Raw genomic sequence first — 15,661 nt, 5'->3', positions numbered from 1 at the left:
TATATATATATATAAATAATGCATTTGACTCCTGATTTGATAAGCTTTTTAATGGTAAATCTTATGTTTCTAGTAGAAACCTCTATATCTTATATTGATACTCTAGTTTTTTGTCTCCCTTGAATTGCCTTGTTCTTTGTACTTTTCCTTTCAATGCACCCTATTCGTCTCTTTTAGCATCATTTTGCCTTTAGGGCTCGATTATTCAGGTATTGTAATTTTAGACTTATTTATGCCTTTAAAAGTGGACGTTTGGGAGTCCTTTTATGGAATTCATACTTAATTCTATATGATATTGATTATTTTAGGATAAACTCTATGTTGGACGACTTTGTAGAAAAGGAGCAAAAAACAGATGAAAAGAACTTAAATGTGCATATTATGGAAGCTGAGGGACCAAAGTGGCAAGATTGGAATGATGAAGAACTTCTTATGCAATTTAGAAGGAATGTGAGCTGCATGGAAAAGTGACAAGGACCAAAGTGGAGAGGATAAAAGAATAACACCTTACGATTGCAAGGCTAGCAAAAACACATGCATTTGCGATCGCATGCAGTTATACAGTGGGATCTGTTGGACATATTGTTGTCAAATGACCTTTCGGGCGATGATGTAAATCGCTTATTAATTATCAGTCGATGATTGCGATATGACTGAGCAATAAATCAATACCAAATTGTAACGATCCGACCCAAGAAGAGATTGGACCATTTGAAGCAACCAATTAAATTGTGTTGCTCATGTGTCATGTTTTTACCTACTTGGATAGCTAGCTAGTTTTGAGGCCCACACTATTGCCCACTTATATGTTATTGGAGCTTGACCCATTACCTAAAACCTAACTTACCATATTTTGTGACTTGGCCCAATATATATTCTTTGGTCTTCAGCCACTTTCGAATACAAGACTTGGTGTCTCTTTTTCTCCTCCCTGTGAGGTCTCTCTCGGCCTCACCACCTTCACCTTTTGCCATTTTCTTTAGTGCATATATCTTGGTGATTTTTCTCCTCTTTGTGGTGTTCTCTGAGTGGGAAAAGGCTTAGCAACCATAGGCGAAACCTTTGTGGTGTTCTTGGATCGTTTGCTTTGGTATTGATTCGGATTTTGGTAAACTGAGCCTGTATATCGCCTTGGTGATTGGTTATTTCTCTCCCTTACAGGATCACATAGTGTTTTTCGACAGAGAAATATTTTATTTCTTTTTTATATTTAACCTTTCCCTGGAAGGTATTTGGCACATGATTTTAACATCATTCAAGAGGCCAAATTGACTGTTATTCATCCCAGGAAATACACAAAATACTTTGTTTTTTCTATTGGAAAATAGAGCGATGACTTTAAAAACAAAGATCAAACTTACCACCCTTAATGTGAATTAAATAGTGTAACGGCAAGTAAATGATTAATAAAATTATCAAAACACCACTAAAGACAATGCCAAGTGAAAGTTAGTCTATTTTTTCTCAAAAATTTGACTATCCGATCAAGTCTGAATATTCTATCAAAATTAACACAAAAGTCACTTTTTCCCCGGTTTTATACTTCACCAATCCCAACACTTTCAAGATTCATGGTTTGGAATTAATGACCTTAAGCAAGGAAAGTTGGATTTATTGAAGACTCCATCAGAGGAATATTCCAAATGAGATAAAATTCATCCTCAATCTTCTCTTTGTAATTTGATTTTTCGGGTGATGAATACTTAATTAATTGTGTATTTTTGTGTTATTAGTATGTTAAACTAAATTCATAGCGTGTGGCATGATAATGTAAACTTTAGTGATATTTTAATTCAAGACTTCTTCTTTTTATTCTTGTTTGTGTTAATGGATTGACGTCAATGTTTAACTTCATGTTTGAATGAATGATTACCCTTCGAAAGTATATGTGACTTGTTTTGTTTTTCGGGAAGTAAGAAGTAGGTTTATTTCACACTTGATAATCAACATAAGGTCCTATAAATAATTGAATACATTTTTATATATTCGAATTAGAAATAGGAATTTTTCAGATTATATGTAGAAAACTGTTTAACTCTATTCATGAGAGATTTGTAAATACTATAGGATTATCGATCATCAATACAAGCGCATAAATTAATTTGAAAAGATAGAAGTTGAGAATTATAACAAATACTAATTATGGAGTTGAATTCCTAGCACATTTTTCCACGCAAGTCTCTTTTCGCTGAATCTTCGTTTGCATTTAAAATAGTATAGAAAACATTTTGCATCCACACCTATTATTTTTGTTCTCAACGAAGTATTTAAATGGCTTAAAAATAAACCTTACGACGTTAATGACAAAAATATCCTAATAAGCTGTTAGCTAATATTTCAGGAATAAATGTGAATTTATTCTAGAGCTGGGCATAGTCCGGTTCGATTCTCCTTAAAATCGAATCGAATAAAAAATTTCGAGTATTTAGTAAGTGGAACTGTTCGATTCTGTTCTGTTCGATTTGGTTCATTTTGGTTCGGTTCCATACCATAATTATATTTTAAATATTTTACAACAACACTACACTAATAAAACTACTAACATATTCAACAATAACTTTTACAAATTAACGAAGTTCAATTAAAAAACATATAAATAACAAGTTGTCCAATAAAATTAATTTACCAACATATACAAATATCAAAAAGTAGATACTAATACTAAAATATTGACGATCCATATCAATAATTCGTTTGTTTCAGCCTCCAAGTCTACATTAAAAAAAATAAAATTTCTTGAATTAGAAGTCATAGAGAAAAAATATTTTTATGTATTACTAATACTTACCAGCTATTTGGTTTAATCATCAATTGGGCCAAAAAATTGGATTTAGAAATTGGTGGGGTTGGGTCAAGCTAGCTAGGCTAGGGATTGGGAGAATGAATATCAATCAATCACCTAATTAGTTAATTTGTTTAGAAAAAAATAAAATAATTTGACTTATTCAATAAAAAGAATTAGGAAGATTCCGTTCTTGGTTTAGAATCAAGAACCGAACCGTACTCATCAGTTTTCGATTCAGATATTCGTTCGAGTATTTGATTTGAGAAAAACCGTCGGGTTCGATTCGATTGAGGAGTTTTACCCAACCCTAATTTATTCATGGAAACCATGCAGGCAGCACCTATATGGTGCAGTTTTTGCCCATATTCAGACCAAAATCAATGAATTTTTTTGTCAAGTATTGTTCTCTAAAAATTCTGTCTAACGTTTTCTGTACATGTATCATAATTGAATAAATGTAACATTCATGAACTTTCTCCATCTTGCCCTTTCTTTTACAAGCTCACGTAATGTGCACTTTTTTTTTTTTTTTGTTAATTAACACGGGCTTCAACTTTCAAGTCCTCATGTCCACCACAGTATGCGGTATAAAATAATTTTATTTATTTATTTATTTATTATCTTTTATATCAATAATGCAATCAACAATTCATTGACTCATTATGGGAAAAAGTTTTAAGTAAATATGTCTGGGTCAAATGAATCAAATAATTAAAATTATACTATAGTTTATTACTTTATTCCACATGATACGTTTGAAAATTCACAGATTTAGATTTCAGCAGAAAAACTAGGCAACTTACTTATCTTAAATCACATGCATCCAAAAGTTTGCCTCTTGCCAGCTAAAATCCTTATGTTGCACATAGTTACCTTATTATATATGTTAACATCAATTTGAAAACTTAACCCTTTTCTTCCCTATAAAAACCCATTTCTTGCAACTAAATCATCCATTCCAAATCCCTTAATCTTAAACAGAATCAGCAGCTACGAGTTGTCAAGATTAGGGCATTTGAAAAATGGCTGCCAATAGTAAAACATCAGTTGTCCTCTTCCTAGTCCTAAATATTCTCTTCTTCACTCTTACTAGTGCATGTGGCACTTGCCAACCAAAGCCTAAACCAAACCCGAAGCCGAGCCCCAGCCCCGGAAGGGGCACTTGCCCTAGGGATGCCTTAAAATTAGGGGTATGCGCTAATCTTCTAGGTGGATTGCTTGGTGTTACCATTGGGACACCACCAAAAACTCCATGCTGCTCCCTTATTCAAGGCCTTGTCGACCTGGAGGCGGCGGTCTGCCTTTGCACTGCCATTAAAGCCAATGTTTTGGGCATTAACCTCAATGTTCCTCTTTCCCTTAGCTTGCTTCTTAATGTCTGCTCCAAGAAGGTTCCACCAGGCTTCAAATGTGCCTAGACAACCTAGCTTTTTACTCTTCCGTCCTCAGTCCTATGAGTTTGTTCTTTTAAGATTATTGCATTCTTGTGCTTTGGTATCTTCTGGTTCCCTTTTTAGCAAATAATAAGAAAGAAAACGAAAATAAAATATTGTTCTTGTGTGAGTGATTTTATATCTTCAGAGGCTGTCATTTTAACTGAGGACTGCACTTTGCTTGTATTTTCATATAAAACTTATCCAAATTATATCCATGTTTCATTTTATTATCGAATAATTAGAATCTAAAATCAGAATATATCTCTCTCAAGCTTATTTGGTAGGGGTTAAAATTTTCTCAATTATAAAATTCCACTTACTGCTGGGCCTCTTGCCATACTAATTTCTGTTAGAATTCTTGATGGATAAATATATATACATGTAGCATGATGAAACTTTATAATCTTCGCATACAATGTCTACTTAAAAATCCAAAACAACAAAAAAGAAAAAGAAAAAGAAAAAAAATGCTGGCTTTGAAACCAATCTAAACTCCTGGTTCTCCGACTGATAGATTTAGTCTAAACTCCTGGTTCTTCACTGACAGGAACTCTTTAGTAGAGGAAGAGAAAACTGCAGGAGAAGGAATCCAAGTCCATGCTGTTCTCAAATTTTTTTTTTTTTTTTAATAATAAAGTAGATTTTTTGAGTCCAAGTATCATTCTCATAGAGATTATACTAGTTTAAATTCGAATTAATTTAACATTAACCGAAACTATTGAAATTTGTTTTTTCCCCTATAAATTAAGCAATCTAATTCTAAATGCAAGACTTGACTTAATTAAAATAAATTTAATGTTATAATTAAATGCAAGTGTTATAAAAATATGATAATAAAAAGCTTACTATGATTTCGAATCTACTTATATCGATCTCCTTTAACCCAAAATTTATAAAATTGACAATGCGATTCAATTATGAAGATCAATATTCCTAAATTGTTTAACAATATCTCTCCAGTAGAATTAAACTTATTTTTAAATGTGACCCGACTATATTTTTATAACGTATGCAAACATATAAAAATGCATTAATGGATTTGTGAATATTTAAAGATCATGTAAAGTATAGCGGTATATTTCTATTCCATATTGGATTCTACGAGAATGGACACAATACTTAACTTATTTTCCATCTCTAGAGGGTAAAACAAGCTACAAAACTCATAGAACTATTACGCATATAATTGTAGAAAAAATATCTATGTTAATCATTCAATAATTGAATGTTTTAAACATAAAAAATAAATAAAATTTGAAAATTAAAAGTTCATAATAAAAGGTTCATCGAAAATCTGAGTACAAAATAATTTAGTCGAGCATAATATTAGAATTGATCAAAGAAAGGATAAAAGACATCACCAAATATCAACGGAATGTGATTATTTACCGCTCAATTTTGTATTGTCGCCGTCTTATTCCTTCTTCTTTTACTCCTCTGTCTGCGTGTCTTGGTGTATATATAATTCAGCCCCGTTTGCTTGTATATCACATTGCAGCCATCGAGTTTTTCAATTGAATATTACAATTCCAACCTCCATGTTTGACTCCCAAGAAAAACTTCTTTATACATGCATATAAATCATCAATCTGCCTCTGTTTCCTGTGTATATAAAATCAAGGATAAATATATATGTACAAAATATGTTACTTACTCTCACAAACAAACGGCCTCCATGTGAATTAAAAAAATGTCGGCTCGTGGTCCCCACTTCCTATTATGAGTAGTGAGTAAAGAATTTTGTAAAAAAAGTTTGTAAGTGTAGCATGATCCTATAATCAATTTCACTTTCAGCCTCCGTCCTCTTGTATGCGTATCAGCTGGCCACCCTCCTTTGCATATGTATATCAGCAGCAGCCCTCTGCCCCTTTTTTTTTTTCTCTTTCCGTGTTTGCTGTATGTATAATAAAGCAGGCAGCCCCTATATCTCATACCTATGCCGACGCTTTGTATTGTTACTTGAAGAGTCCAATTGCAAATGGACTTTCATCCTTTTCCCAATTGAATTTTAACCCAATTTGACATAAAGGTCCAACTGAAATTGGACTTTCCTGCCATCAGCTTCTTGAATTATAGTTTAATTAGAATTTGTTTCCCGTACAGTTACCTTGGTCAAATGCACATGTAAGGCTGGGCAAATCTCCTGAACCCGAACCGAATCAAACCCGACAATTCTTGTCAAATTAAATACCCGAACAGGTATCTGAATTGAGAACCGACGGGTACGATTCGGTTCTCGGTTCAAGACCAAGAACCGAATTTTTCTAATTTTTTTTATATTGAATAAATCAAATTATTTTAATTTTAATTTTTTCTAAACAAATTAACAATTTCTAAATCCAAATTTTTGGCCCAATAATTTGTTTCATTTTTAATTTTTTAAATTTTGGCCCAATTACCCCTTTTATTGTCTCATTTTTTAGCCCAACAAGATTCAACCCACTAAATAACCCTAAACACCTACACTAAAGTGCATAACGCTGTCTCGACTCTCGCAACCTCGCTGACATTCCAAAACCTATACAATCGTCGATCGATGCTGTAACCTCCGCCAACCGAAATTTTGACCATAGCGATCATTTGAATAAGATAGTCTACGAGTCTCTGACATTTCAAAATCATTGAATGTGTCACTAGTTGCATTTATATAATGTTGTTATAAATATTAAAAAATTTAATTATAGTATAGAACCGAAGGGAATCGAATCGAACGGAACCGAACCTGAATGGTTCCATAATTATATTTGGACCCGACGGTTCCATTTACTAAATACCCGAGAATTTTGGTTCAGTTCGGTTCTAATTTTCGGGTCAGTTCAGTTCTCTTTAGAACCGAATCGAACCGACTCGCGCCCACCCCTATGCTCGTGTAATGTGATGCTTGTCTTCAAGGCATTATTCTTCGTAATTAATGCAATTTAGTCCCTTTGGTCCATTTATTTGTTCAATCCATGTCTTCTTTATTTTAAATCAAGTCCTTCAATTTTCAATATGTGGAATATTATCTCCAAATGTTCATCCAACAGTCAAATTATCCTCTTTCCTTTCCAATTGTTTCAAACGAGTCCATCACTAAGAATAAAATAAAATTAACCCAATTTAAATAGAAACTAATAATTTGACGACATAAAAGTTTATGGCTTACATAAGTGCACAAATTGTACTTATCAAACACCCTCAAACTAAAATATTTGTTCGTCCTCAAACAAAACTTAGGTTGACACATATTACTAATCTAAACAAATCACAAATGAAAGACTCAACTTTGAACTACTTACCATGTGCTTTAAGTTCAAATTTAAGCAACACTTTAGAAAGATCTAAGCAACATCAAAAATAATTTTTTTTACTTATCTAGTGCTCGATTTAGTGAGTGCATGTGTGAGATTAGCCAATATTGAATTCGCAACCATACTAGAACACAACCAATCAAGTGTTGTTGATTCACTCATAGCCCCAATCCTCTTATGGTCAATTTTTCCTCACACCTCTCATGCAAAATCACTCCTTATGCTTTTCTCTCCAGTCCCGAGGTATTTATAGCACATATGGGTTCCTAAGAATTATTATAATGCATTTTCCACAAAAAGTTATCAGAATTAAGTACTTGTAAACCTAGAAGGAAGACTTAATAACTTGAGTCAAAAAGGCTATGAAGAGAAGTAGAAGATGTATAACTTTTTCCTTTGATATGAGAATCTAACTTCTAATTCATTTTTTTAAACATCTTATGTGCAAGACTTATCTCCATTAAGGTTTCTAAATGACTCCTGTAACGAGATTTGGACCGATTACTTCCATGTCTGACTACTATAGGGCACTAGATTTTTAAAGACCCTAGCATGTTTAATCACTCGAATCATAAAAGCTACGAAAAGAAGTAAAAGATGTATGAGATTTGAATTTTAAAAATGGTTAGTGCCCATTTTAGATCATTTAACTCAAACTCCTTCAACTACCGTTGTGATCCGAGAACTCCAACCCATCAAACTTCTATGAACACAAGTACTAACATTTTAACCTCCAAACTGCTTTTTTAGTAGTTTGGTTTCTATATTAAGGATTTGGAGATTTTATTCAAACCGAGGTCAATAACAATTAAATCCACTTAATTAAGTCATGCTTCAACATAAGTGATAAGTCAATATGACTATATTCTCAAATAATCAAATCTAACATGTATAAGTTTTCAAGTAAAAGCACAAGTTATAGTGGTGTCTAGCATTTAACTATATATGTACTCAATTCAAACAAATAAATATCATTATAAGTAGCAAGTCGTTCTAACTAGACATTACTTTGGTTTTTTCATTTTTTTACAGCTATATAGACCGGACCAGCAGTTGAAAGATAAATATGTATTCCAAGTATTCTAATACTTTCCCACCGCAGACAAAAATATTACATTATCCTCAATGTAAAAGCATAAATAATCAATGTAAAAGAATAAGAATCAGAAACTCGTTGGGGGTAGACGCGAATAGGTAAAAAGATGAAGTTGGCTCGACTGGTAGATGTCATGACAACTGTCACTTTTCCTTGTTGTTAAGCTTTAATTTGTAAGAAAATTCTAATCCTCTAACTTTTAGAAAGACTATCTAGCAAAGTGTCATCACTGCAAAAATCTTCTACTTGGGAAAAATATGTCTTTCAAAATAATTTGAAGATTGAAATCTATGTGCAACTTTCAGAATGCATATCACAATATTGTAAGCTCAATAAAATGCTAGGATGTTGACAACAAGCCTAAATAAAATAAACATGCCTAAGTTACTAATGCAAGTCGTAAAATATCACCTAAGATGTGTTAAAAATAAATCATTTAAATGCATGAATTCCTAAATTAAATGCAATTCCTAAAATTACTTGTAATGCAATAATTAATCAAGACATGAAAAGGGACAGAAAAATGGATCGCCTCTCGTTAAACACTCGATTTATAGTTTAGAGCTCGACTTTTTGGATGATGTCCTTAAGGTGGTTTAAATCGAAATGTTTCGCCCTTACACTCTTTACAATTTTCAACCTTGCATTCTTTTTAGTTCTCCAAACTATAAATTCTCTGTTCTTATCTCTACCAATAATTTCTCCAACTTTTGATTTTCTCTTCTGATAGTTTTGTTGAATGGATGGTTCATCTTCATCAATACATTTACACTCGTCGATGTAGTTGCATGGATGTATTATGTAATTTAAAAAGTTCTTGTTTCTCATCCACTCTCAAGATTAGCTCACATTTCTCCATATCAATCAAGGTTTGACCTGTTGCTAAGAATGGTCGCCCCAAGATTATTGGAATATCCCTGTCTTCTTCTATATCTAGATCAATGAAGTCTGTCGAAAATATCAATTTGCTAGTTTTGATGAATATATCCTCAATCTTGCTTCTTGGAATATTGATACTTCTATCAGCTAGCTGCAATAACATCATTGTTTCTTTTGCTTCTTCTAATCCCAGTGTCCTGTACACAGATAAAGGTATTAAGTTAATACTTATGCATGTATCACATAAAGTATTAAAAGAACCAGTTCTCCAATTGAAATAGGTAAAGTGAGACTCCATGGATCCCTGAGTTTGGGAGGCAGTTTATTTTGTAATCTTTCACTGCTCTTCTCTGTCAGTGCCACAGTTTCAAATTCCAGAAGCTTTCTCTTCTTTGATATCATATCCTTCGAAAAATTTGCATGGCTTGAAATGTGCCTTATCACGTCTATGAATGGGATATTGATGTGAAGTTTCTTTAGCACAAAACTCCTCAAACTATTTATTTAGCTTTGTTTCTTCAACCTTTGTGGGAATGGGACGGGAGCTATATATTCTCTGACCACATCAACTACCTTGGCTTGTGGATTGCATGTATTATCTTCTACATTTTTCTCGATCAATTGTTCAGACTCATCCACTTGTTCATCATCTGTTGTAAGCACTTTGTTCATAATTGTGTTTACCTTTTTGACTATAATCTTAGGCAACTATACTCAACTTCTAGTGGTGATTGATTTCACTGACGGATCCTCAATTTTTTCATTCTCTAAAATACTTATGGTCATTACCTGCTCTTTTAGTCTCAATATTGATTGGCAGGGTATCTAGTGCTCTACTTGATATAGTAAATGTCATCTGTCCCATATGAGTTTTCAGGTTCTTGATTGCAGTACTTTGATTTAAAGGGTTGTCTAAATTTTTCTCATGAATTAATTGTTTGCCTCCATGTAGTGCTCTATCCTTTTCATAAATTTACCAAACTTCTCTTCTAGCAAAATTCAAAATTAGCTTTCTGATACTGATAACCATGCGGTGCAATGGGATTTTGGATTACTCCAAGAAAAATTTGGGTACTTTCTTTAGTTAGGATTGTATGTAGGGATGTCAAATCGGCTCGGTGGTTTGGGCGGCTCGTGGCTTGGATGGAGCGAGCCTAGTCTCGAGCTGAGCCCCATTTTGGGGCGTTGGCCCGAGCCAACCCGTTGTGGCTCGGCGAGCCACACGGGCTGGCTTTTGTTGTGGGCCAAAATGGCCCGTGACAAGATCACCCCAAATTCAAAGATCAAAATTCAAAAAAATAAATAAATTTAATACATATAATAAATAGTCAAGCTACCTCCTTATAGGCAGCTATCAGCTACTTGTAACGGGCAACTAATGCTGTCTTAAGGCAGTTAGGTATTTTTATACGGTATTTTATACTTTTTTTTACTATACTTCATAATTCAATTTACGAGGTTAATATTTGAAATTCAAATTCAAATTTCAAATTTGAATTTCAAATTTGGAGGTAAAATTGATTTTTTTGGCTATAAATACGTGGTAAATTTTGAAGTTTCAAATCAATTTGTTTCAATCGATTTTAATTTGCAGTATTATATATTCAAGTTTCAACTCTAATTTTTTTGCTCTCAATCTCATATTCAATTTCTTTCACTCTCATACAGTCATACCGTAATATTTTGTATTTTATATTATACTAGTTATAGATGGATTTTACTAGTGATGAGTTTAATCAGTTTAAGGGTCGCTCGAGTACTTCATCCAATTACGACGATGGATCTCGAAATGTTCCAATTGATTTGAAGAATATTGATGACAAAGAAGTACTCGAGATTAAAAGATCGAAAAAAGAATCCTCGGATTGTTAGCAACATATGACACGTAAAAAAGTTGGTGTTCAAAATGAAGTGGATATTTGGAAAGCATGTTGCAATTAATGTGGCAAAAAACTTAATTGGAAGCCCAGTTCGAGCACAACATATTTGAATAGATACATATTAAGGAGTTGCAAAGAAAAACCAGATGATCTCGACTCGAAACAGCCCAAACTAGTGTTTGGCGGTCTTTGTTCTACTCTTTCCACCTTTGTATATTCACAGGAAAGATTTCGTGAAGGAATGATTGCATACGTGGTTGTAGCAGAGATGTCGCTTACGATGATAGACTCAGTACACTTTACCCGCCTCGTGCAGAAATATCTCCAACCCAGGTATTTTCTTATTGTAGAAATACTCTTCGTTTAGATACTATAAAATTTTATAAAAAAAAGAAAACAAATTGCTATTGAAAGTCTAAAAACTTTTAAGAGTGTTATATCATTTACATCTGATTTATGGACCGGTGGTAATAGAAAATTGTATATTACTGCTACGACTCATTATATTGATCACTTGTGGTTTTTACATAAAATGATTATTACATTTAGATGTGAAGAATATTCTCATAATACCACTAACATATACATGGTTTTAAAAGATATCATACAAGAATATGATATGCAAGATATGATTTGAAGTTTAACTTTTAATAATGCTATTGTGAACAAAGGTATTATCGAAAGATTTATTAATGAACTTAACCCTTCATTTGGAACTTAAATTTTCATCAATATTGTGTATGTCATATTATCAATTTAATTGTAAAAGCTGGATAATAACATATAAGTTCTCCTTTAAATAAAATTAGACAAGCAAAAAATTTTATTACTGTGTCACCGACAAGAAAATAAGTATTTAACAGTTTGTGTGCAGAGTATGACTTACAGGAGAAATCATTTGCCACTGATGTAACACGTAGATGGAATTCTACATAACTTATGTTACATTTGTGTACAAATTACGATAAAGTGATTTCATTATATTATAATGGTAGGCATATATACAGACCTGAACACAATTTAGAAAATTGAGAGTAGTCTCTTGCATTTCATGTGAAAAAAATTTTAAAATCTTTTTTCGATACTACAAAGGAATGTAGTAGAGTTTATTAACTTACATCTTCACTTGTTTTACAATATTTTTTCTACATTTCACAAACATTTCACAAATATAGGATTTGCCATTTTTTCTGACTTAGTTTGCTCTATAGAGTTAAAATTTCATAAATATTGAGAAGAATTGCCCACTTTATTTATTTTAGCTTTAGTAATGGACCATCGACTTAATTTGAATGACATAATAGCCACTATAAAGGGGATTTCAAATTTCATAAATGTAGAATTATCACATGTGAATGTAGAATCTATATTATCTGAAATGTATAATTATTATGCTGATAAAGAAGACCAATGTAGTTCTACTTCCCAAAGTTCTTTTTCAAGAAATATTTCAACAAATTCAAATAATTTATAGAATTTTTTGGAAAGCAATACAAGTGTTCCCTCGTTTAGTTCTAGTTCATTAATGTCTAGAGCAATAAATATCGGTGGTACAAATTTTAAAATTTCCTCCGAGTTAGCTAAGTATATGTGCGTGGATATTCGCACCGTGTTACCTGAAAAAGAATTACATGAATTTAGTCTTCTAAATTGGTGGAGGTGTAATGAAAGACAATATCTAATTGTATCAAAAATTGCACGTGATCTACTAACACCTCTGGTGTCTACGGTAGCATCGGAGGCTGCATTCAGTTTAGGTTATCAGATGAACGTTCAATATTAAAAGAAAATATATTGGAGGCTTTAATATACTTGAATTATTGGGAATGTGCAAAATTATGAATTCAAGAACATATTGACAGTATACTGGCCGAAGAGTTGCGGCAGATCCAAACATAGAATGTTGTAAGTTTTTAAAATAATTTATTTTAAAACAATATGTAATTTTTAAATTTATTTGTTTCAAAAAAATTGTACACGAAATATTTTATTCGTGTATAATTTTAACTTCGTCTACGTCATGTAGCAGGTCCCAAGCCCCAAAAAAGGAGGAGGCTTGTAAGTTGTAATTTTTATTTAATTTGTAACGCAATTTTATAAGTTGTAATTTTTATTTGATTTGTAGCTCATATAAATTATGCAATTTTTAAATTTTTTTAAGAAAATATTAAATTCGTAATCTTATTATTAAAAAAAGAAAAAAAAGAGCTAGGTGGGCTCGACAAAGCCCGAGCCCAAAGCTCAAGCCGAGCCTTGTTTTTTCGTTCGAGCTTTTGCTCGGCTCGGCTCTACTCGGGCTTGGAAAAAGCTCGAGCCGAGCCCGAGCCTCGAGTTCTGCTCGACTCGTTAACATCCCTAGTTGTATGTATCAGAATGTGGATTATTTTGTTGATGCTGACCTCTTCTACAAGAATTGGACAATTTGCTATAATATGATCTGCTCCACACTCTTCACAACTTAGCTGCTTGATTTGTACTACAATGGCTGACTGTGATATTCTCTCAACCTTATGAGCCAAAGAATCAATTTTTGTAGATAACACTATATAAGTGGTCCATCTCATATACTTCTGCTGCCTTCTTATGAACAATCCACTTAGAAACCCACATGGTTGTAGTAATAGCCACTCTCTCAAACAACTCCAAGGTTTCATCAATTGCCTTTGTAGATAAGGAGCCATTGGATTATGAGTCATCCAAGCTTTTGTAAGATGGAAGTAGACTTGTATAAAAATATCGGACCTAGAGCCCTTTACTAATGTCGTGATGAGGACACTTTCGAAGCATGTTCTTGAATCTGTTCCAAGGCTTATCAAAGGATTCAACTTCTTCCTGCCAAAATATGGATATGTCATGCTTCATACGTCTTATTTCTTCTTCTTTTCCTCTTATGTATGTGTGTCTTTGTGTATATATAATTCAACCCCTATTCGTTTGTATATCACCTTGCACCCGTCGAGTTTTTCAATTGAATATTCCAATTCCAACCTTTATGTTTGACTCCCAAAAAACACCATCTTTTTGCATGCATATAAATCATCAATCTGCCTCTGTTTCTTGTGCCCGTGTATAAAAAAATCTGTTTCACTTTCAGCCTCTGTCCTTTTGTGCATGTGTGTATGCGTATTAGCCGACCACCCTTCTTTGAATGTGTATACATCTCAGCAGCAGCCCTTTTTTCTTTTCTCTTTCCGTGTTTGCTATATATATAGTAAAGCAGGAAGCCCCTCTATCTTATACCTATAGAGTTAATTGTTCCAATGGTCACTAAATTTAGGTCCATGTCTTTGATTGATCACTGAAATTTAAACTGTTGAGTTTTGATCACTGAACTTATATCAATGTCTTTGCTTGCTTACTGAACTTAGGTCCATATCTTTGATTGCTCACTGAAATTTAAAATGTCGAGTTTTAGCCACTAAATTTTGAAAAATATTGTACATTACTCATTGAACTTTGAAATACGCATTAACGTTACTCATTAGCATAATTGTTGAACTTTGAAAATTATCGAATTTATAGTAAGCAATGTACGGTATTTTTCGAAGTTTAGTTAGTAACATATGACATTTTTCAAAATTCAGTGGCCAAAACTCGACATTTTATATTTCAGTGAGCAATTGAAAAGATGGATCTAAGTTCAATGATCAAAACTCGACATTTTAAATTTCAGTGGTCAATTAAAAATATGGACCTAAATTCAGTGATCATTGGAATAATTAACTCTATACCTAAGCCACCACTTTATATTGTTACTTGAAGAGTCCAAATGCACATGGACTTTCATCCTTTTTCCAATTGATCTTTTGGCCCAATTTGATATAAAGGTGAAATTCGACTTTCTTAACATCAGCTTCTTGAATTCTAGTTTAATTAGAATTTGATAACCTACTGTTACCATGTTCAAATGCCATGTAATTTGATTCTTGTCTTCAAGTCCTTGTTCTTCATAATTAATGCAGTTTTGTCCCTTGAGTCCATTTATTTGTTCAATCCATTTCTTCTTTATTTTAAGTCAAGTCCTTCAAATTTCAAAGTGTGGAATATTATCTCCAAATGTTCATCCAACAGCCAATTTATCCTTCTTTCCTTTCGTATTGCTTTAAACGAGTCCATCACTAAAAACTAAAGAAAATTAACCCAACTTAAATAGAAATAAATAATTTGATGATATAAAAATTTAGTAATATGGTCTAAATAAGTGTACTCTTATCAATTTTATTTATTATTATTATTTTTTTCAATAATGCAATCAACAATTCATTGATTCATTATAGGGAAAAGTTTTAAGTAAT

The 15,661-nt window shown here is 32.6% G+C and overlaps 2 protein-coding genes across 2 annotated transcripts in view; both read left to right on the top strand.

Annotated features, from left to right (window-relative positions):
• The window catches only part of LOC111374283 (14 kDa proline-rich protein DC2.15-like), a 9,154-nt gene extending 4,927 nt beyond the window's left edge, over nucleotides 1–4,227 (top strand). Inside the window, exon 2 of the mRNA XM_022996940.1 lies at nucleotides 4,177–4,227. Coding sequence (XP_022852708.1) covers nucleotides 4,177–4,203 — 27 coding nt within the window. The 3' untranslated portion in view covers nucleotides 4,204–4,227. The remainder of the gene's footprint in view (nucleotides 1–4,176) is intronic.
• Nucleotides 3,767–4,266, top strand: LOC111374282 (14 kDa proline-rich protein DC2.15-like). Its single transcript, XM_022996939.1, has one exon. It carries the CDS (start codon nucleotides 3,808–3,810, stop codon nucleotides 4,201–4,203), a length of 396 nt encoding a protein of 131 aa, XP_022852707.1. The 5' UTR covers nucleotides 3,767–3,807; the 3' UTR covers nucleotides 4,204–4,266.
• Nucleotides 4,267–15,661: the final 11,395 nt, after the last annotated feature.

Source organism: Olea europaea, unplaced genomic scaffold (assembly GCF_002742605.1).
Source record: "Olea europaea var. sylvestris unplaced genomic scaffold, O_europaea_v1 scaffold1229, whole genome shotgun sequence".
NCBI classification, from domain to species: Eukaryota; Viridiplantae; Streptophyta; class Magnoliopsida; order Lamiales; family Oleaceae; genus Olea; species Olea europaea.
Note: the sequence above shows the minus strand (reverse complement) of the source record. Positions and strands in the feature narration are given on the sequence as shown.

Coding starts and splice junctions, on each gene's coding strand:
- LOC111374282 (XM_022996939.1), top strand. CDS start 3,808: ATGGCTGCCAATAGTAAAACATCAGTTGTCCTCTTCCTAGTCCTAAAT.